Below are 20,668 nucleotides of genomic sequence, written 5' to 3'. Positions count from 1 at the left end.
ATTATTGGCAGGTCAGTCGTTCAGGCAGTCATTTGAGTGCAACATTTATTACGTGCATGTTGTGGACAGAACACTATGATAGACACTAGAGGAAATATACCCCACATCCTTAATGAACTTACACTCTGCTAAGGGAATATGGCATAGCTGTAACACACAATATTACAATGATGAGTAAATTGGAGAATCATAAAACAATGTGCTGTATAAAATATGCTAGAGAAAGTCATTATCAATTTGAGGGAACAGAAAAAGCTTTTTCTAGGAAGGAGCATGTGACTAGTTCTTTAGAAGGAAAGTCAAAGTTCACCAGATAAAGAAGGAAGAGAAGGTATTACTCACACAGGGAGCAGCCCGTATGAAGATACAGAAGTTTAAGGGTGCGGGGGCGTGTTCAGAGATCAGAGAATTAATCCACTGAGGCTGAAGGATAGAGTATGGAGAGGGAAAAAATAGGATATAAAATTGGAAACGGAGGGTGGCTCCAAGTCATAGAGGGCTTTGTGTATTAGGCAAAGGAATCTGAACATTACGCAGGAAGCAGCAGGGGACTAATGATTTTCAGATGGATTGACATAAGCAGAAAGATCACTCAGTAGTACAAAAGATGGGTGGTGGAGGAGGAATAAAGTAGAGGTTGGAAGGTCTGTAAGAAGGCTATTAGAGGAAAGAAGACAGAAGATGCAAGGCACAGGGGTTACTGTGAGAGAAGCTAGGCCTAGCGCATTTCCTGAGCTCTCCTTGATATTCACCATGGCCTGTCTTATTGTCTCCTATCCAGGCAAGCTGTTCTGAAGACATGGGCCGCTGGTTGGGGCTGCTGCTGGCTGAGACAGGCTCCAGAGTACCTCCCGAGGCCCTGCACTATGACTATGTGGATGTGGAGACGATAGCCAGCATTGTTAGTGCTGGGCGACGCTCCTTTTTGTAAGAGCCTTACATCTAGTGGTCAGAACCAGTGTGGCCTTAATAGGAGGGTGTCAGAACAGACTCCTCTAGCCCTGTTATCAAGAAAAATGGGCTGGTCAGATTGGGGAGGAGGTGGGGGGAGGGGCGGGAGAGACTTAGCAAAGGAGAACAGGATAAGCTATAGGGAAATCTGTGGATGGAGGTAGGGAGAGAGGCATCAATAAATGGACAGATAGGAAAATGGGCAAATGAACAGATAGCTAGATAGCTAAATAGATGGTTAGCTGGGTGGCAGATGGACAGATAGATGAACATACTAGATGGGTGGACTGATGGATTAATAATAGACAGACTGATGTTTGAGGAAAAAGTATTAGCATGAATTTTAATAATTTAATAATTTAATAATTCTGAAGACTTAGAAGCTTAAAATTAGACATTTGCTTCTCTCTTCCCTTCCCTTTGTTCTCTGCTATCTAGATTTGCAAGTTCCTGTCAGGGCCGGTGGCCTGAGCCTAGGGTCTATGATGAGGTCCCCTATGAGAAGATGCAGGTATGAGCATGTGAATCCTGCCCAGCAGAATGGTCAAGTCCCTGGTCCCTCTTCTTACATTGCAGCCTTTTTTTTCTCCCCTTCTCCATCACCATAGTGATATCGCAATACTGCCATGAGTCCTGAAGGTTACTTCTTTAAATCTAGAGATGGTTGGTGGGCACAGTGGCTAGAGAACCAGATCCGGAGCCAGGAAGTTGTTATTGTTCAGTCATTTTCAGTCATGTCTGACTCTTCACGACCCCATTTTGGGGTTCTCTTGGCAAAGATACCGGAATGGTTTGACATTTCCCTCTCCAGCTCATTTTGTAGATGAGGAACTGAAGCAGAGTTAAGTGACTTACCCAAGATCACGCAGCTCGTAGGTGTCTGAGGCCAGATTTGAACTCAGAAAAATGAGTCTTATGCTTATGCTTATTTCCTTTTTCCTTCCCTTCCCTATCCTAACTCTTGGCTTTGCTTTCAGGGACCACAGTGCCTCCCAATGTCTGCCAAGTCTAGGCTGCTCCCCACATTTGATGAACCCGAGCCTACAGCAGTGAGGCTTTATTCAGCCTTTGTCAAGAAGCATGGCAGTCATGAAGTCACAAACCCTGAGAGCTAAAGCCTAGCAGGGTTTTCTTGGATCCTCAATAGTCTCCTTTTGCCCTTCTTTTTAGGATGACGAGCCTAAGCGTCCATCTGGGGCCCAAGTGAAGCGACATGCCTCTTCCTGCAGTGAGAAGTCAGTCCGTATAGACCCACAAGTCAAAATCAAGCGCCATGCCTCCAGTAGGTTTTGTTGAGGGATTTCTTCCCCAGTTAAGATGGGAGGTAGAGAAGATTTCTAAGGGCCCTTCCAGCTCTGAAGTTTTATGCTCTAACATTATATGTTCTAATATACCTTTTAGCACTAACATTTTATGTTTTGTCTAATGGTTTAGATTCTAATATTTTATGTTCCAAGGCTTCTTCTGACTCTAATATTCTACATCCTTTGTTTAATATTCCATAATCTTTGTTCTAAAATCTCTTTGGGCTCTGAATATCTGTGATTTTATTCGGTGGCTTTCTTTCAGCTTAGACATACACTGTCCCAAAAGTCTTAGTGCAGTTTTAAGCCATTATATATTTGCTACCCACACTTATGTTGTACATACACCTATTCCCATAAGTTCAAGCAGTATTTTGTGAATCCATACTCCTAAAACTATAGCATATGGGCCCCTCCTGGTAAGCTTGCCCTTTATAGCTCCCCTGTGGGCAGTTATCCCTAAACTGAAGCATTTCCTAAGAGAAATAATAGCTATAAAATATTCCCATAAACCTGGGGCTCCCTCTCCCACAAATACTCCTACCATCAGAGGGATGAGTAAACACAAACTTATGATTAACCTGGAAGGGGGGCAGCTAGGTGGCTAGGTAGTAGAGCACCGGCCCTGGAGTCAGGAGGACCTGAGTTCAAATGCAGCCTCAGACACTTGACACGTTTACTAGCTGTGTGACCTTGGGCAAGTCACTTAACCCCAATTGCCCTGCCTTCTCCCCTACAAACAAAACAAAACAAAACACAATAAAACAAATGATTACCCTGGAAGGGAGACACACATAGGGGTAAGGTAAGAAGCACATGTAGCTAAGACATCTCTCGTCTCTAGTACTATGGGGCTCCAACGTCCCTTCCATTTGTGAGGCGTCTTCATGTTGCTCCCACTCAAGGGCAATATTTCTACTGAGTGGCTCACTAAGCTGGGATCCCTGAGCCTGCTCCTCTCTGCAGGCCAAGTCTCAGATGCCAGACTCACGTTCTTCTCACATGGATGGCTCTCTTCTCTGACACCAGAGGTCGTGCTTTCTTCCTCCCCTGACCCTCTATGTTCTTGTCTCCCTATTTAGCTAGCAGCTCTGCAGCAAGATGCCACAGCTGATGAGGAAGGAAAAGGAGAAATATCCTCATAGTCTGCTCCCCTCTTGTAGAGGCTCAGCGGTCACACTCCACAGAGCCACTCCTGGCCTCAAATGTACCTAGGGCTGGCAGACCTAGCTCTTTTAAGGTTATTAGGGTAGTGACCAATCTTCCAACAGTCAATAGCCAGCTAACTGGCCTTCTAATTCTATCGAGGGGAACTTCTTCACATTTTATTATGGCATAACAATATAGACACATCTTTTCACTTTGTTAACCTATTAATAGCTCACTTCCTCTCCTAACTACCCTTTAATTTCTGTGATTACATCAACTGAGTTAGGAAATAGGAACCAACTCCTGCTATATATGTAAAGTGTGTGTGTGTGTGTGTGTGTGTGTGTGTGAGTGTGTACAGTATCCCAAAAGCCTTAGCACAATTTCAAGCTCTTAAAATAGCACTACGACTTGACACTGCATATAATACATGTACGTATGTATATGCACAATAGATCTACATACACATGTATTATGTTTGGGTGGGATTGTGTAACTCTCCAGAGGTAGAAGTTGTGCCTCGCCATCCAGAATTCTGTCTTTGTGATGATACTGTTGGGGAGGTCACATATCTGAGGACCTTTTTCTTCTGCTCCATCTTTATAGGTGCCAATCAATATAGGTATGGGAAGAACCGGGCAGAGGAAGATGCCCGGAGGTACCTGGTAGAAAAGGAGAAGCTGGAAACAGAGAAGGGCTTGATCCGGAATGAGTTAATGGCCCTACGAAAAGAGAAGAGGGAGCTAAAGGAAGCCTTGAAGAACAGTGCAGGTACTGGTGTTCTTTAGGAAAAGTCTAGGAAAGACCCAGGAAGTTTCATTGGAATCAAGGGCAAGTATAACTTTTTCTGGAAATGGTCGGCTGAGGGTGTGGAAGGCTGGGCACAACGCAGAGGGGGACCAGATTTTCCTTCCTATGGCCCTGTTGGCTAAAATGCATTCTCTTGGCTATGATTATGCCATACAGCAGTAGTTAATTTTTCTTTCCCTTTAATGACTTTCAAAGAATACTTTCAATACTTTTTTTTGGTAAATTCACCTCAAAGGCAATACATTATTAGCTTACATTTCTACAAACACTTAATAACATAAACCCCCCTGAGGTAGCTTGTTCAAATATTATTGTCCCTATTTTTTGTTAATAATAATAATAACAGTGATTATCTGGAGAGATAACATGGAATAGCGAATAGATGACCCAGGAAGACCCGGCTTTAAGTCCTGACTCTGAATCACTAGCAGTAAGAACCGAGCAAATTGCATACCCTCTCAGTAATCTGGGGTAATTTTTAAAGCTGCAAATTACAAACAGTTTGCCAGTTGGTATTGATGGAGAGGGTTCTCCATGCTGATGAAATCACAGGACCAGATAAAAAATTATATCCTAGTCAGCTGAGAGGCATTTATCAAATACCTGCTTTGTACCAGGCACTCGGCTAGGCCCTGAAGATACAGAGGCAAAAAGGAGACAGTGCTGGTCTCTATGAACTTACAGTTTTTTCAAATTAAATTTGTTTTTCAAATGATCTGGGTTCTCTTCCCTTCCCTTCCCACCTTCCCCGACCCTTCACCCTCATTGAAAAAGGAAAAAAAAAATGAAATAGACTGTTACAAACATGTAGTGTCAAGCAAAACAGATAAGGAGTTTATATTTTAGAAGGGGAAACAATATGTAAATATATAAAAGTCTATACCAAATAAATACAAGGTAATTTATGAGAGAAGCCCTAGAAGCAGCTGGAAGGTCAGGGAAGGCCTTGTGTAGGAGGTGGTGCTTAAACTGAGGTTGGGGGGTTAACTAGGGGATTCTAAGAGGCAGATGTGAAGAGAAGAACATTCCAGGCATAGGGACAGGGGTGGGAGTGGGGGAGTGGGACAGGGAGACAGCCAATGTGAGAGCATGAATATGGGGGATGGAGTGTCACATGTGAAGAACAGAGAGACAGCCAGATTAGCTAGGCTGAAGAGTATGTTAAGGGGAGTAATGGATAATAAGGTTTAAACCATAGGTTGGAGACAGTTGGTAAAGGGTCTTAAATGCCAAACAGAGGCATTTGTATTTAATTCTAGTAGTAATAGGGAGCTGGTTGAGTTTATTGAGTAGGAGATAGCATGGACAGGCCAATGTCACATTGGCAGCTGTGTGGAGGGTGGATAGGAAAGGAGAGACACTTGAGGCAAGGAAACCATTAGAAGGCCATTGCAGTAGTGAGAGGTGATGAGAGCCTGAGCTAGGACAGTGGTTTTGAAAACAGAATGGAGTCAGGTATTCGGGATGTTGTGGAGGATATGGAAAGAAACGATATGGAAAAAGAACAGTCAAACAGGAAGGACGAATCCCAGGAAAAAGAATGAACTCTAGTAACTGATTGAATATGTGAGGTGAGGTAGACTGGGAGCCTGGGGGACTAGAAGCATGGCAGTGCACCTGACAAAAATAGAGATGTAATGAACATCAGGGAATTGGAGAGGAAAAGTTAGTGTGCTCTGTCTTGGACGTGTTGAGTTTGAGATGCCTATGGGACATCTAGTTAGAAAGGTCCAGTTGGCTTTTGGGGACATGGGAGAGGAACTCAGGAAAGAGACTGGGTTGAATACTTAGATCTGGGATTCATCTGTATAGAGACGATAATTAAACCCATGGAAGTTTATATGAGAGAGTATAAAAGGAGGAGAAGAGGGCCTAGGATAGGGCCTTGGGGAGCACCCAAAATTAGGTGGTACATGGTATAGATGATGCACCAAGAAAGGATATGGAAAAAGAATGGTCATATAGGCAGGAGAAATCCCAGGAGAAAGTATTGTTATGAAAACTTAGAGAGGAGATAGCTTCCAGGAGGAGAGAGTGGTTACCAGTGTCAGATTCGGCAGATGGTGAGAAGGATGAGAATTGAGAAAAGACCAGCAGACTGCCATAATTTAGCAATTAAGAGATCATTGATAATGATGGATAAAGCAGTTTCAAATTGAGTAAAAACAGGGAGTATACTTAACTTTTTTTCTAGGAGTTTAGCAGAGAAAGAGAAGAGAGATAAAGGACAAGAGTTTGAAAAGCTACCGGGTTCTAGTGAAGGTTTTTTATAAGAAAAGGGGAAACTTCGACATGTTTATAGGTAGCAGACAATGAGCCAGCAGAGAAAGTGGGGACAAAAAGGGGGGCAATCAGCTGTGGGAAGTTAAAGGTATAAGTTGAAGGATCTGTCTTGGTGAGAAGTGCCATCTTTTCATAAGAGACTGCAGTTAAGGAGGAGAAAATGAGGAATGATGTTAGGAAGTTTTAAGATGTAGCATGGAGGAGAAGAGGAAGCTCAGGGTGAGAAGTCCTGGTGAAGACCACCACTATGAATACATTGGTTCTTTTGAAAGTGTAGGGAGAGGGAGTGGTGTGGGAGGCTTGAGGAAGAAGAGAAAGTTTAGAACAGCAGCTGTGAGGACTGAGAATCAATTGGGGAGGAGTAAAAAGATTGCTTTACTGAATTGAGGGCCCAGTTGAAATTAGATGATATAAATTTGTAGTGGACTCATCAGCACTGTTGAACAAAATGTGAATAGGAGCAGAAGAAGCAGATCACGTAAGTAATCAAGGATTAGGATTTGGCAAGGCACGAATGACTATAACAATGAATATGTGAATTATAGCATTAGGATTGGAAAGGCAAGTGAAGCCAAAGCCTTGGGGAGATGGCTGAAGAGGATATTTGAGGGATCAAGGGTCATGATGTAGCACTTTCACGTTTTCATAGTGTTTTATGGACATTATACCATGTCATCTTAACAACAATCCCATCAGGTGGTTACTGTTCCTAGAATTTACAGATGAGGAAACTGAGGCTTAGAGAAAAGAAGGGACTTAGTCAACGTCCTAGAGATTTAAGTGGTAGGGCCAGGCCTTACTGATTCGAAGTCCACAGCTTAGAAGCAAATGTTCCAACTAAGTATCTCCACTCAACCTTGTCCAGACAAACCTCTTCTTGTATCTGAGATGTGCCTGGGTTCTCTAAAAGTCAACCTAATAACTTCTGGGGCTCAGGATGCCTCTGTTCTACCAGTGTTTGAGCCAATCCAAACAGCTGAAGGTGGCTCCCTTCCCCTGCTGGGTCAGAGATGTAGCTCCTTTACCTCCTTCCCTCCCCCCTCCCCCCAACCCCATTCTAGCCTCCCAGAATCCTACTTGGGGCCTAGCAGCCAAAACCATAATTGGATCTCTAGTCTTGGCCTCAGTGAGATGCCCTTGGCTTCTCACTGTTGTGTATTGCTCTTACTTTATATTTTGAACAGTGCCCCCCTGCTGCTTGTTCTTCCAATATTTCTTTCTTTCTATCTATCTATCTATCAGATGTTTTCTGTGTTTGTATGAAATAGAAAAGCAGTTCTTTTTCCAACTGGTTAAAGCCTTATAATTATAAATTGTAGAGTAGAAGGTACCTTAGTGATGATCTAGTCTAATCCCTTCATTTTTCAGGTGAGTAAACTGAGGCCCCAGGCTATTAAGTGACATGCTCAAGGCTACACAGGGATTCATCAGGACTGCCGACTTAAAATTTATTGCTCGCTCTATTTCTTCAAATCTAAGAGATTAGACTTATTACGTGTAGCTGTGGAAAATAGCAGAACCAATGGGTGATGATTGTGAGGAGGCAGATTCTGGGTATCACATTTTAGGAAGGACATTGATTAGCTGAAGGGTATATGGGGAAGAACAACCAGGATGGTAAGGGAACTTTATGAAGATCAGCTGAAAGAACTAGGCATGTTTAGTTTCAGTAAATGAAGATAGGTTGGGATGATCATAGTTACCTTCGAGGATCTGAATGGTTATTCTGGGGAAGGATTAGATTTTTGCTAAAACTGGAATCAGGGTAGAGTTTTTTGTTTGGGGTGGGGGGAGATTGGATGGGGATGTGAAATGGTACTATGCGAAGTTGCAAGGATTTCAGTTCAGTGTTAAGAAAATATCCCTAACAACTGGAGGCCATCCCACATGGTCCAGATTGCTTCAAAAGGTAGTGATTTCCCCATCATTGGGAATCTTCAGATGGAAGCTATACAATGTCTTATCAGGGATAATAATACTAATTCACATTTTAAAGTTCATAAAGCTTTTTCTTCCCAACAACTCTGATGTAGACAATACACATATCTCTAGTTTACATTTGAAGAAACCAAGAATTAAAGAGATAAAATGACTTACCCAAAGTCTAGTAAATGGCAGAGGCAGGATATGAACACAGGTCTCACTCTGTATCTCACCCTACTACTGCTCTTTGAGGTTCTTTTCAACTCTGAGAGCTTTAAGATTTTTCTACAGATAAACCCTATTTGAAATTACAGGTTCAGTCCCTATCCCTTTCCCTATATGAAAATGGGATGGGCTGCCATGCGAACCTAGGGTCTCTCTGACCCAAGTAATACATCTCTGAAGCCTCTGTTAAATTAAAATGAACACTTGAGCATTAGAAGATGTTCTACCTCATCTGTGATCCTGCCTTTGTTGTTGTTTGGTTATTCAATTTTATCTCTCACTTCGTGATCTCATTTGAGGTTTTCTTGGCAAAGATACTGGAGTGTTTTTCCATTTCCTTCTCCAGCTCATTTCATAGATGAGGGATTGAGGCCAACAGGGTTACTTGACTTGCCCAGGATCACACAGCTAGTGTCTGATGCCAGATTTGGACTCAGGAAGCTGAGTTTTCCTGACTCCAGATCTGTGGTCCTAGCTACTCCTCTTAGAATTGGCGTGGACTGTCTCTTTTCCTAAGGTATAATGACCACCTGGCTGTCTAGCACATCAGCCCTCCTACAGTTTACACACCATATTTTCCTACAAGCAAGCTTAGCTTTCTTTGTCTTTTTTCCTCCCACTTCTGTATGTCCTAGATAGGACTTGCTGTTCTTGGCTCCCTGTCTTGGGTAGAAGGTGTGTCTCTTCTTTTTTCTTGCCAAATGGCTAATTTCCTTTCACTCTTCTGGGTCAGGTCCCAAATCCACAGAATCTCAGAATGAAAATGGACTCCTCTGCAATTCATCCTCCACAAAGCTGCCAAACTGACTTTCCTAAAGCACGAATCTGATCATAACACACCCTACTCAATAAACTCCAGTGGCTCATTCTTATCTTCAGAATCAAATATCAACTCCTTTGTTTGGCATTGAAGACCCTTCACAACCTAGCTTTAACCTCCTTTTCCAACCTATTCGCCATGCTTTCCTCCTCACACCCCAGTCTAGCATGACTAACATTCCTGATGTTCCTCCTATATGGCACTGAATCTCCCAATTCAGTGCCTTTGCACATCTCTTTCCTGGAATGGACTCCCTCTCACCTCTGTCTCTTTAGAGTACCTAGTTTCCTTCAAGGTTCTACTCAAGTACAGCCTTTCTTTTCACAAGTCCTTTCCTGATGCCTCCAGCTGTAAGTGTCTTCCCCTTTAAAATTACCCTCTACATCTGTATGTATTGTCTCTCCCAGTAGACTCAGCTCCTTGATAGTAGGAACTGTTTTCCCTTTTGTTTTTGTATCCCTAGTGCCTAGCAGAATACCAGGAATATGCTTTGTGCTTCATAACTGTTTGTTGATTGATTAATTACCCCTAGAGAAGATCCAGCCTAACCCAAATCTATATAGGCATTCCCTATTCAGTGTCCCTGATAAGTGCTTATCCAGCCACCACTTGAAGTCCTTCAGTGATGAGTCAATGTCATGCAGTACAATTCTGGAGTTCTGGATTTAGAATCAGAGGACAAGATTTTGAATCCCACCGCATTGCCTTCTTATAATCCGAGTGACCTTGAGCAAGTCTTTCTGTGTATTAGTTCCTTAATCTGTCAAATGAAGGGGTTGGACTAGCTGACCGTGACCCTTTCAATTCTAAATCTATGATTCTTTGCTGGGAAACTGACAGTCTTCTGAGGGAGTCCATTTCACTTTGAGATGCTCTAACTGTTGGGGAGTTTTTCCTGCTATCAAGCTTAAGTCAGCTTCTCTGCTACTTTCATACATGTTGCTCTCTCAGGCCAAACAGAACAATTCTAACCCCTCTTCTGTATGATAGGCCATCAAATACATGAAGGCAGCTTCTATAACCCTCCACACCACACCACACCCCACTCCCCAACCTGCCAATCTCTCATCCAGGCCAAACATCCCCAGTTTTTCAATTCCTTTAACCCATCCTGGTATGGAATAGTTGATAACCCCCTCGTTGTTCTGGTCCCCTTCTTCTGTCTGCAATAGTTTGTCAATATCTTCTTTAAGGGAAAGGCCAAGGTCACCCACTACATCTTGGACAATTGCCAGTCATCTTGACTTTTGCCCTGCCACTGGACTTTGATAGCTCTGGAGGAGAGAGTGAGACTTTATGAAGCTCTGCCTCATTTAAATCAAATTCACAGACAAGACATCATTCTTGCGATATCATTGGTCCTCTTCGAAAATGAAGAATGAACAACATCCTCACAATTATGAATTTAACACAATATTTCAGATAGTGCCAGGTCAGGTGAGAGAACAGGGTGACTTTCATCCTGGTTATTTTGAATATTACATTTTTAAGGCAACTTCAAGTATATTGCAGTCTTATGGTGCCATGAGCTGGTGCCACCTAGTGGCTGAAGTGAGGATTTCTTATCTCCCCTTTATATTAGGCAGGGAGGGCATTCATGCATAGGAGAGTAGTGTAGTGCTCTGGCTCTCAGGCTGTTTTCTTTATTAAGAAACTTGGAGAGTTAGCACAGTGCAGTAGGAAAAGAGTAAAATTAAAGTCCCAGGACATTGGTTAAGCTCTTGACTCTGTTATGTACTCTACCTGTGTTTTAACTTTTCTTGATCTTGGATGCCTCATCTGTAAAATGAGGGGGTTAGACTAGATGGCTTCTGAGGTCCTTTTGAGTCTGAGATCTATAGTCCTATAATACTTTAATAGCTGAAAACTTTAAAGTTGAGAAAGAAGGGAAACAGCCAATTGCATCCCATAGAAGGGTGGCTGATGCTGGTTTTGTGGATGACCCTAAGAGGCCAAAGATATGGGCAGAAATGACACGACTAGTTGAGGGATAGTTAAATTCAACTTAATGAGCATTTATTCAGCACCCTAATGTACTAAACACTATGTTAGATACTAGGAACACAAAGGTGAAAAAGTGGGTGGTCTATGCCCTGGACGAGTTTAGTCTAATGGGGCATAAGACATGTGATAACTAGTTAGAATGTGATTAAATACATAGGAGAGGTGAAATAGAATGTTTAATAGGCAGAAATGTGATGAGAGGTTCTTTTAGAACTCCTAAGGGACAGTCTCACAGATGTCCAGAGGTAGAAATAGGCAAGGCCAGGTCTGGTAACAGCTAGTAGTCTAGTTTGGGGAGAAAGTAATATATGGGGTAAGAAAAAGTAGGTTGGAATTGGTTCTTAGAAGCCAGGACAAGGAATTTGTATGTCTTTGTAGATAATACGGAGCCAATGAAGGTTTCTGAGCTAGGTGGAGTGAATTTTGGTCAGAATTTTGAATTCCAAATATTAAGATGTCAGGGTGGGCTGGATAGATTAGATAAAGGGAAGGCTAGTTAGTGGGAGGCTGCCCAATGAACCACACCAGAATTATGTCTAACTGTCCCCACAATCCAAATAAGCTGTACCAGACAGAATCTGATCTTATACCTCTTATGCCACCTCAATTCAACATTTATTAAATCCCTACTATGTGTAAAACACTATGCTAGGCATTAAGGAGTCGTTGCCATCAAAAGTCATTGATATAGAGCTGGAATCAATTTTAGAGCTCATCTAATCCAAATTCCTCATTTTTCAGATGAGGAACCTGAGGCAGAGAGATTCTTATGAGTAACTTGCTCAGAGTCACTCAGATTACATAACAATGGCAAGGTTAAAACCCAGGCTGTCTGACTTCAAATCCAGTATTCTTTCCACTCCACCACACTGCCCCTCTGTTTACATCCTAATGAAATTCTTGGAGGCCATCTAATCTGAGCCATTCCAGAGAAGGAATCCTCCTACTATTATCTCTAACAAATGGTTATTCAGCCTCTGCTTGAACCCCTCCAGTGATGGGGACCGCATTACCTTATAGCCCATCCCATTGTTGACCAGCTGAAATGAATGTTTTTCCTTCTAGAAAAGGGAGTATCTGCCTCTCTGTGACTTCCACCCACTGGTCTTCGTCCTGGGACCAAAGAGAATCAGTCTGATCCTTCTTTCTCTGGACAGGCATTTGATCACAATCATCTAAGAAGAGAGATATTAAATCTTCCCTTCCCCAGACTGAACACTCTAGTTCCTTCAACCACTCTTCACATGCCACGGCTTTGAGTCCTTTTCATCATCCTGATCATTTTCTTCTAGAAAAAGTACAGTGTAGTGGCAAGAGCGAGCTGAGTTCTGATCTTGCTGTTTGTGTGACTTTGGGCAAGCTTTTTAACCTCTCTGACTCATTTTCTTTATCTGTAAAATGGGGCTAATAATGCCTGTAGCACATACTTCACAGGACTGTTGTGAAAATAACTCTCTCCTTCTGTATATGAATATACTTTGTATGCATGTATCTGTTTCTATCTATCTATAGCTAAAAAATGAAGTTTAAGAGCACTTTCTATCTGGTGTATCTCATTAGGACAGTTCGGCTGGATTCTGGAATGGCCACTGGACAGCTCAACACTAACCAGTCTCCCTGTCTCAGTCTTTTCTCTATCTGATCTCTCCTACACATATTGCTGTGTTAATCCTCTTGATTCACAATAAGATAAGATGTTTTCCATCAATTGCCACACTTCATGTGGCATCAGTTATTATTCCTTGCTAAACCGTAGCACCTAGAACTGGGCATGAGACTGTTGTTGAAGTCTGACTTAACTTCATGACTTCTGAGAGTGTCCTCAACATAAAAAAGATGAACTGCTTTGTGCCCCTTGAAAACAGGGACAAGATTAAAAGATCTAGAAGAGAAGCTAGTGATGCTAGAGGCCCAGTGCCGAGAAAAGGAAGAGAGGAGGATTGATCTAGAGCTGAAGCTTGTGGCCGTGAAGGAGAGCCTGAAACAATCCCTGGCAGGAGGACCAGCTCTTGGGCTTGCTGTGACCAGCCAATGCAAGACTGGAGTGAGTATACATTTTTCCCCATGTTCTCCCCCACATATGCTGCAGATGTCTATTCAGGCTGGGACCCCTGTTTGGGGTGCTGGGAGATGGAAAAGAGAAGCCTTGATTGCAACTCTCAGAAACCCCACCAGCTTCTGCAATTCGGCATGCACCTCTGGTAGGAAAGCAGAATACAAAGATAAAACAAGATACAGTTTCTGTCTTCAAAGAGTTTACTTTCTTGTAGAGGCAATGAGATATTATAATTCACATCTGTATACCATCTTGTGGATTTCACAGCATTCCTATAAGGTCAGTAGTTACAGCATTATTATCCTCAGCTTACAGATGAGGAAGCCAAAGCTCAGAGAGTGAAATGACATGGGATCATAGAGCTGGAAGGGGCCTTAAAGAGCATCTAGTCCAATCTTCTCATTTAATAGGCGAGGAAACCAAGGTCCAAAGCAAAGGGGGGTCATACGGGTAATAAGAGTTAGAGCTTAGATTTGAACCCTGGTCTTTTGACTTTTAATTCAGTGACATTCCCACTACACCACACTCCTTTGTCCAGTCCAAGAAGCATTAAAAAGAGGACTGAAATTCAGGTTTCCTGATTTCAAGTCCATGTTCTTTCAACTGTCCCATGCTGCAAATGAATAAGTTGAAATGCACTAGGTACCTAGGAGAGGTTAAATGGAAAGAGAAAAAGGATGTGAGGAGGAAGGATCACTTCTGGCTGAAGGAATCCAGGAAGGCTTCATGGAGGAGATGGTACCTAAGCTGGGCCTAAACAAGGCCCTTAAACTCTCTGGGCCTTAGTTTTCAGGTAAAATAAGCAAGTTGAACTCCATGATTTTCTAGGGTTTTCCCTTGGTCCTATGAAGTGAAGGAATTCTCTAGGTTAAGGTGTGTGTTGTATAAGGGTTTGGGTTGGGGACGGGGAAGGGGTTGTAGCCAGGGGGAATAGACAAATGCACAGAGGTGAGAGATCTGTGGAAGCCCAGCTCACAGTAGGCTCATCTTCTCCTTGCCACATTGTTAATATCAGGTAAGGCAGCTTTCTCCAGAATCCTCAACTTCATCTCTGTTGTCCTCCCTAGGAAACAGCAAATAAGCCTCCCAGCCTAGAATCCCCTCCTCCTGTCAACTGTGTATCAGAGCTGAGGAAGAGGAGCCCATCTATCAATGTTTCCAGCAAAGGGAAGGTGCTCCAGAAGGCCAAGGTATGGGAACATCACCTTACACAGAATCCAGCCACCACAATACCTCACCACACCTAAACACAGCCAAGAATTAGAAAGGCAGCCATAAGAGAGGAGAACAGGGTATGGAATCCTGGCTCTGCCACCAACTTGCTATATCACTTTGGTCTGGTCCCTTTTCATCTATGGGTTTGAGTGTCCTCCTCCATGTAATAGCCAAATGCCCTTCCAGATCTCGTGATTCATCAGAGAGTTCCTAAGGCCTTCATTCAGATCCTACTGACTCTTAGTTTAGACACAGTTCAAATATTAGGCTAGAAACAGCGACTCAGAAAGGGGGGATGGATGTCCTTTAGCTTAATGATGTCCTTTTTAACTGCATTTGGAGAACTAAACACAATACCCTGGATCTGGTCTGACCCAGGTATGTGCTAGTCAATGTTTAACAGTTGGCTCTTTAAAAATGTGAACACACTTTTAAGTTCAATCTGCATTATTAACATTTTCTCCTTCACTTTCTTAAATCTAGATAATTAAAAAAAAAGAATAAATCAAGCCCAAATTCATAGCATTTGTTGATTTCCAAGGTGTAAATGCTTACACATCAGCTCTCCAGCCCTAAGATGAGCTGGTTCCAGCATCCCTGGCACTGACCAGAGTGGAGTACAGAGGATCTATTGCCTCATTATTTCTGAGGAATTTAGAGAAAGCTATGCATTTAAATGCAGCTCAGTCACATTAACTTTTCTGCCTACTATATCACACCAATGACTCATCATGCTTGCCATACATCGAAATCCCCAGACTTTGTTCAGACATACTGCTGTCTAATTATGGCTCCCCCATCTTATATTTGTGAAGTTGATTTTTTGAGCTCCCTTTACATTTTATCTGTATTGAATTCAGTCCTGGATTCTAGCCTGTCACAATTTTTCTGGACCCTGATTCCCATCAAGTGTGTTAGCCTTTCCTCCATGCTGTGTTAATTAACACACCATCCATGCCTTTATCCAAGTCACTGATTAAAATGTTACATAGTACGGGGCCAAGCACAGATTCCTAAGGCGCTCTACGGGAGAACTTTTTCCAAGATGGCGCTGAATCATTAGGACCACTCTTTTAGTATGGCCGTTTCCCTGATCCACAATTTTATCAGTCATGAACAGGGCATCTGTTGGCCACGGGACAATCTTCATTTTAGTTTTTCTTCACTAATCTCTTGCTTAGAATGATTTTGGTCAGTCACTTGCTGTTTCACTTCAAACATAGCTGTTAGTCAATCCACAAGCATTTATGAAGGGCATACCATGTGTTCTAATTGCTGAAGATGCCAAAGCAAAAACAGGGCCCTGCCCTCAAGGAGATAACCATCATTTTGTTAGTGGTTTAGAGAACAACCGATCACTTGCTGAGTCCATAGCATTTTTTATTGTGATAAGTGTCAGAGGGTCTGAGTGGTTAGATGGTGCAGTGGATTGAGTGCAGAGTTGGAATCAGCAAGACCCAAGTTCAAATATCACCTCAGTCACTCGGTAGCTGTGTGACCCTGAGCAAGTCACTTAATCTCTGTTTGCCTCAGTTTCTGCGTCTATGAAATGTTGATAATAATAGCACCTACCTCCCAGGGTTGTTGGAAGGATCAAATGAGATAATATAATATAATAAGGTTTGCTCTGCAAACCTTAAAGTGCTATATAAATGGTCACTATTATTATTACTTGGTGTCAGGGAACCTCTTTATTACTTTTGTGAAGTTGGGCAAGTCCTTAATCGTCTCTAGGTCTCAGTTTCTTCATCTCTAAAATGAGGGGTTGGGCTAATAATAATAGCTAATATTCATATAATACTTCATATAGCATCTTAAGGTCTGTAAAAACACTTTACCCATAATACCTCCTGTCATTACAAACAGACTTGCAATGTTAATGCTATCATTACCCTCATTTTGCAAATGAGAAAATTGAGGCAGATGGAGTTTAAATGAAAGAGGTCACACGGCTAGTACATGTCCAAGGTCAGAGTCGAACTGAGGTCTTCTTGTCTCCAGGTCTAGCACTTTATCCACTGGGCCACATAGTTGCCTGACGAGATGATATTTCTAGTTCTAAATTATGTGGTTTTGTTAGAGTCTTAGGGTACTGTTGAGCCTCTCTTCAGTATTTCAAGAATCTGTGGTTTCTTTTGAGTTATGGGTACTCCCTCCCTTACGCCATGAGATTGCAGCTCCCTGTAACTTCGACAATGCTCTTTGAGGGTTGCTGTGGCTGACACATTTTGCACCCTGCATCCAACCTAATGATGAGTTTCTTTACCTTCACGAATCCTAAGTCTACAGGAATACAGTCCATTACTAGGTTCCTGCTTCAAGCCTTTTCAGTTTGTCAAGATCTGCTCTAGTTTGTGCTCCCTGGTTTTTGAGAATCCACGGTCATCCTCTGCACCATAAGGAGGCACTAAAGTAGGACTTTACATCACCTAGTGACCTCTATAGTATCTTTCAAGTCCACCTCCTCTTCTTTCATACCCATCCCCACTGCTGTTATCCTAGACCAGTGCCTTATTACCACCCACAGGACTATCATAATAGCATCCTAACTGATCTTCCTGTCACAGAGGGGATGCTTTTTCAGGTATGTAATGGACTACATGCCCTTTAAAGTGTCTCTAAAATTCTGTGATTCTATGGGACTAATATTTCTGGCAGAAAACCACCCACTTCAGGAAGGTCACTATTCTATTTGTCTGGTGCTTTAGGGTTTTCAAATCTGATGAGGTGAGGAGTCTTAGTGTTATTATCATCTCTACTTTACAGTAGAGGACACTGAGTCTCAGGCATTTGGCAGAGATCACTCTGTAAGTAGCATAGGTAGGGCTTGAATCCAGGTTTTCCACCCCCAAATCCCGGGCTCCTTCTGCTGCACCATGTTGTCTGTCAGCAGAGAACCTAGGTCCCAGTCCCAGTTCTGGTGCTTAGTAGTTGTGTAGCCCTGAACAAATAATTTCCCTTCTCTTGGGTCTTAGTTTCCTTTTCTGTAAAATGTGAATAATAATATTTAAACTGTTAATTCTACAGGCTTGTTGTGAGGTTCGAGTACGATAATGGCTGTGAAAGCACTTTAACCCTTAATCACTTTAAAAACATGAACTAGTATTATTTTTGTCATAACATTGGTATATAATCCTCACTATTGGCCCTGTATGTTGGGGCCTAGTGGTGATTCCTCCTTAAAGTAATAATAAGTTATCCACATAATAAATGCTTAGGAAGAATGATGGCCACTTGCCAGGGATGCTGTGGATGGGACCATGATTTGTATATAGTCGGCCTATGACCCTCTGAAGTCTTTTCTAACTCTCAACTTCTGTAATTATGTGGTGGTTATGTCCCTGCTTTCTGGCTCTCAAGTTCCTCTGCTGTAAAATGAAGGGGTTATAACTGCATGAGATTAGAGGTTACCTCTAATGCTGTGATTCTCCTACAGCTATTGTAACAGGGCTCTTGGGCCTTCCTTCCCTCATCCATTTAGTAAAGCTAGCCACTACATGTTTTGGGGCCTCACCTAGACACAGCTCCTTTTTTTTCTGCCCCTTGACCTCTGGGGTAGAAGTAGAGCGGCCACTCATCCAAGGGGATTATCCAATAAAGGTGATGGCATGTATGTCCTTCATTCACCTCAAACACCATTCAGTAAAATCTGCTTATTTGTCTTTCTGCTTTGCAGGAATGGGAAATGAAGAAAACCTAAGAGAAACATGAGAAATATATCCTCTGGGAGATACCAGCTTCTCTAGCCCACCTTTCAGCCCCTTTTTCTTAAGAGCCGGAGAAAAGTAGCACTGTTTGGGAACACATGAAGATTGCCTTCATTTTCTGTGTTGGGGGGAGGGGGGAAGGGAGGAAAAGGGAGGAGGCACTTTGCCACAGGGGCACAGGGAGGGGGAGAAGTGGTAGATAGGCTAGTGATGGAATGAGGAAGACACTTGGGACTTTTCGGGGTGGGGGTGGGAATGGAGATTGGAGTGAGAGGACTGTTAGGTAACACAGTATCTCTGGACAAACTGGATTGGCCATTTTTTCATCTGAAGAAACAAGGAACTGGTGAATAATCACCTTTATTTGACTGAAATGATAAGGAAACACTAAAGCATATGGGGCACTGTAGTAAGGAGAAGCTCTTCTTATGACACTGGAAAGGGTTCCTGGGGCTCTGGTAGCTACTGGAAGCCTTAATATGAAGTGGATTCTGTACTGCCACAGATGGTGATTTCATGGTTTGCACAATCCCCTTTATTTTATCAATGTTCATCAATGGCTATGAACCTCCAAAAGTTTTTTTTTTGGTGGCCACCTTTTTGGGGATAACACTCAGTTTGGTGATCCACACTCAGTTCAGCCTCAGACAATGCATCTTTCTCACCAGGCCTGGGCTTTCCAGCGTGCTGGGGCCTTGCTAGAACCTCTGATGTGCTGGAATAGCCTTGAAGATCCCAGGGTTACCTCCACACCATGAGGAGGTACTGGGAGATGACTGGGATGATAGCTACTTGTTTAAACTTGGGCTAAAGCCATGCAAAATGTGAATCCTGTGACCCTTCACTTATTCCCCCTGTGGAGTTGTCTAGGACAACTGGCCATCAGTAGTGCCTGTTGTGCATGTCATCAGTTAAATCTGATTGATATGAAAGCAAAGATCTGAAGAAGTGGTGAAAATGAACGTAGTTGGGGTGTTTTAAGGCCCATATTGTGCCCAGGCCAACCCTAAGGAGAGTGGTACACACGGATACAAGGTTACCATGCTAATAGCACACTCACAAGCAGAAACCTGCTCATAGACAGGCATTGTGGCATCAGTAAGAACACAGGATTTGGGGTCAGAGGACCTGCCTCGGACACTTAGAAAGTGTGTGTCCCTAGGGCAATCACTTAATGTGACCGAGCCTCAGTTTCCTCATCTTCAAAGTGGGGACAGTAACAGCACCTACCTCACAGGGCTTTTGTGCGAATCAAATGAGATGATGTATGTAGAGTGTTCTGGAAATGTTGAAGCGCTATAGAAATACAAGCTATTATTATTGTTATTATATTTCAGCCCTGCAACTTACAACATGTATGACTTTGGGCAAGCCACTCAAATCTACAAGCTTTATAAAATAGAAAATAAAGGGCTTGGATTAAATAAGTCCCTTCATACTCAAAATCCTGTGAATTTATATACTCCATAGGAAGATATGAGCCAAGGATGCAGGTGTTTTAATGTAGCAAATGTACAGATGCCTTCTTCCCTGGGACTCTATCCTAACACCCTCCTCGTCTCCTCTTCTCACGTGTGATGCCTCTGAGGCATCTGCCACTTAATCTGCTGTGTATGGGAATAGAAATCTGCTTGAAATGACTTAAGAGAAATCTAGGTACTCAAGATTTCTCTTCCTTCATCTTGAAAGGGAAAAGGGGTCCTCCCCTTTCCCTTTCCCACCTTTCCTGAAAAATAATCCATTGCCAAAGGCCAAAGGAAGCCCTGCTGAGTGAGTGTAAGCACACTGGGGAAGTGGGGACCTTAGATGTTGAGCTATCATGCATACTGTGCCACAAGTTACTGTTTAAAACCCGTATGCACTTTAAAGGTCTGTGACATGTTTTCCTCCAATAAAGATAAAACTATGTAACTATTCACCACCGTGGAGTCGGCAATCTTCCCAGAGGGTTTTTAATAGTCTTGGAAAGGTACCTAGGACCCCACAGTTTCAAATGCAGCACACATTTATCAAGTGCCTACTGTTTGCAGGTACTGCAGTCTGCTAAGCTAGAAAGAGACATGGTTTGTGTTGAAAAGAGTGTTAGATTTGGAAACAAGTTCTGGGCAACTCTACCACTTACTGGTTCTGGGTGAGGCATTTTATCTCTGAGCCTCCAATTCATCTGTCAAATAAAGAGATTAGACTAAATGGTCTTTAGCATCCTTTAAAGCAACATTTT

At 42.6% G+C, this 20,668-nt stretch overlaps 1 protein-coding gene across 1 annotated transcript in view; it reads left to right on the top strand.

The window, feature by feature from the left end:
* AFAP1L1 (actin filament associated protein 1 like 1) overlaps positions 1 to 20,365 on the top strand; it is an 83,520-nt gene extending 63,155 nt beyond the window's left edge. The window contains exons 15-21 of the mRNA XM_036749758.1: positions 782 to 927; positions 1,390 to 1,462; positions 2,122 to 2,233; positions 4,011 to 4,175; positions 13,335 to 13,513; positions 14,593 to 14,715; positions 18,417 to 20,365. Coding sequence (XP_036605653.1) covers positions 782 to 927; positions 1,390 to 1,462; positions 2,122 to 2,233; positions 4,011 to 4,175; positions 13,335 to 13,513; positions 14,593 to 14,715; positions 18,417 to 18,440 — 822 coding nt within the window. The 3' untranslated portion in view covers positions 18,441 to 20,365. The remainder of the gene's footprint in view (positions 1 to 781; positions 928 to 1,389; positions 1,463 to 2,121; positions 2,234 to 4,010; positions 4,176 to 13,334; positions 13,514 to 14,592; positions 14,716 to 18,416) is intronic.
* Positions 20,366 to 20,668: the final 303 nt, after the last annotated feature.

Source organism: Trichosurus vulpecula, chromosome 3, assembly GCF_011100635.1.
Source record: "Trichosurus vulpecula isolate mTriVul1 chromosome 3, mTriVul1.pri, whole genome shotgun sequence".
In the NCBI taxonomy this organism is placed as follows: Eukaryota; Metazoa; Chordata; class Mammalia; order Diprotodontia; family Phalangeridae; genus Trichosurus; species Trichosurus vulpecula.
Note: the sequence above shows the minus strand (reverse complement) of the source record. Positions and strands in the feature narration are given on the sequence as shown.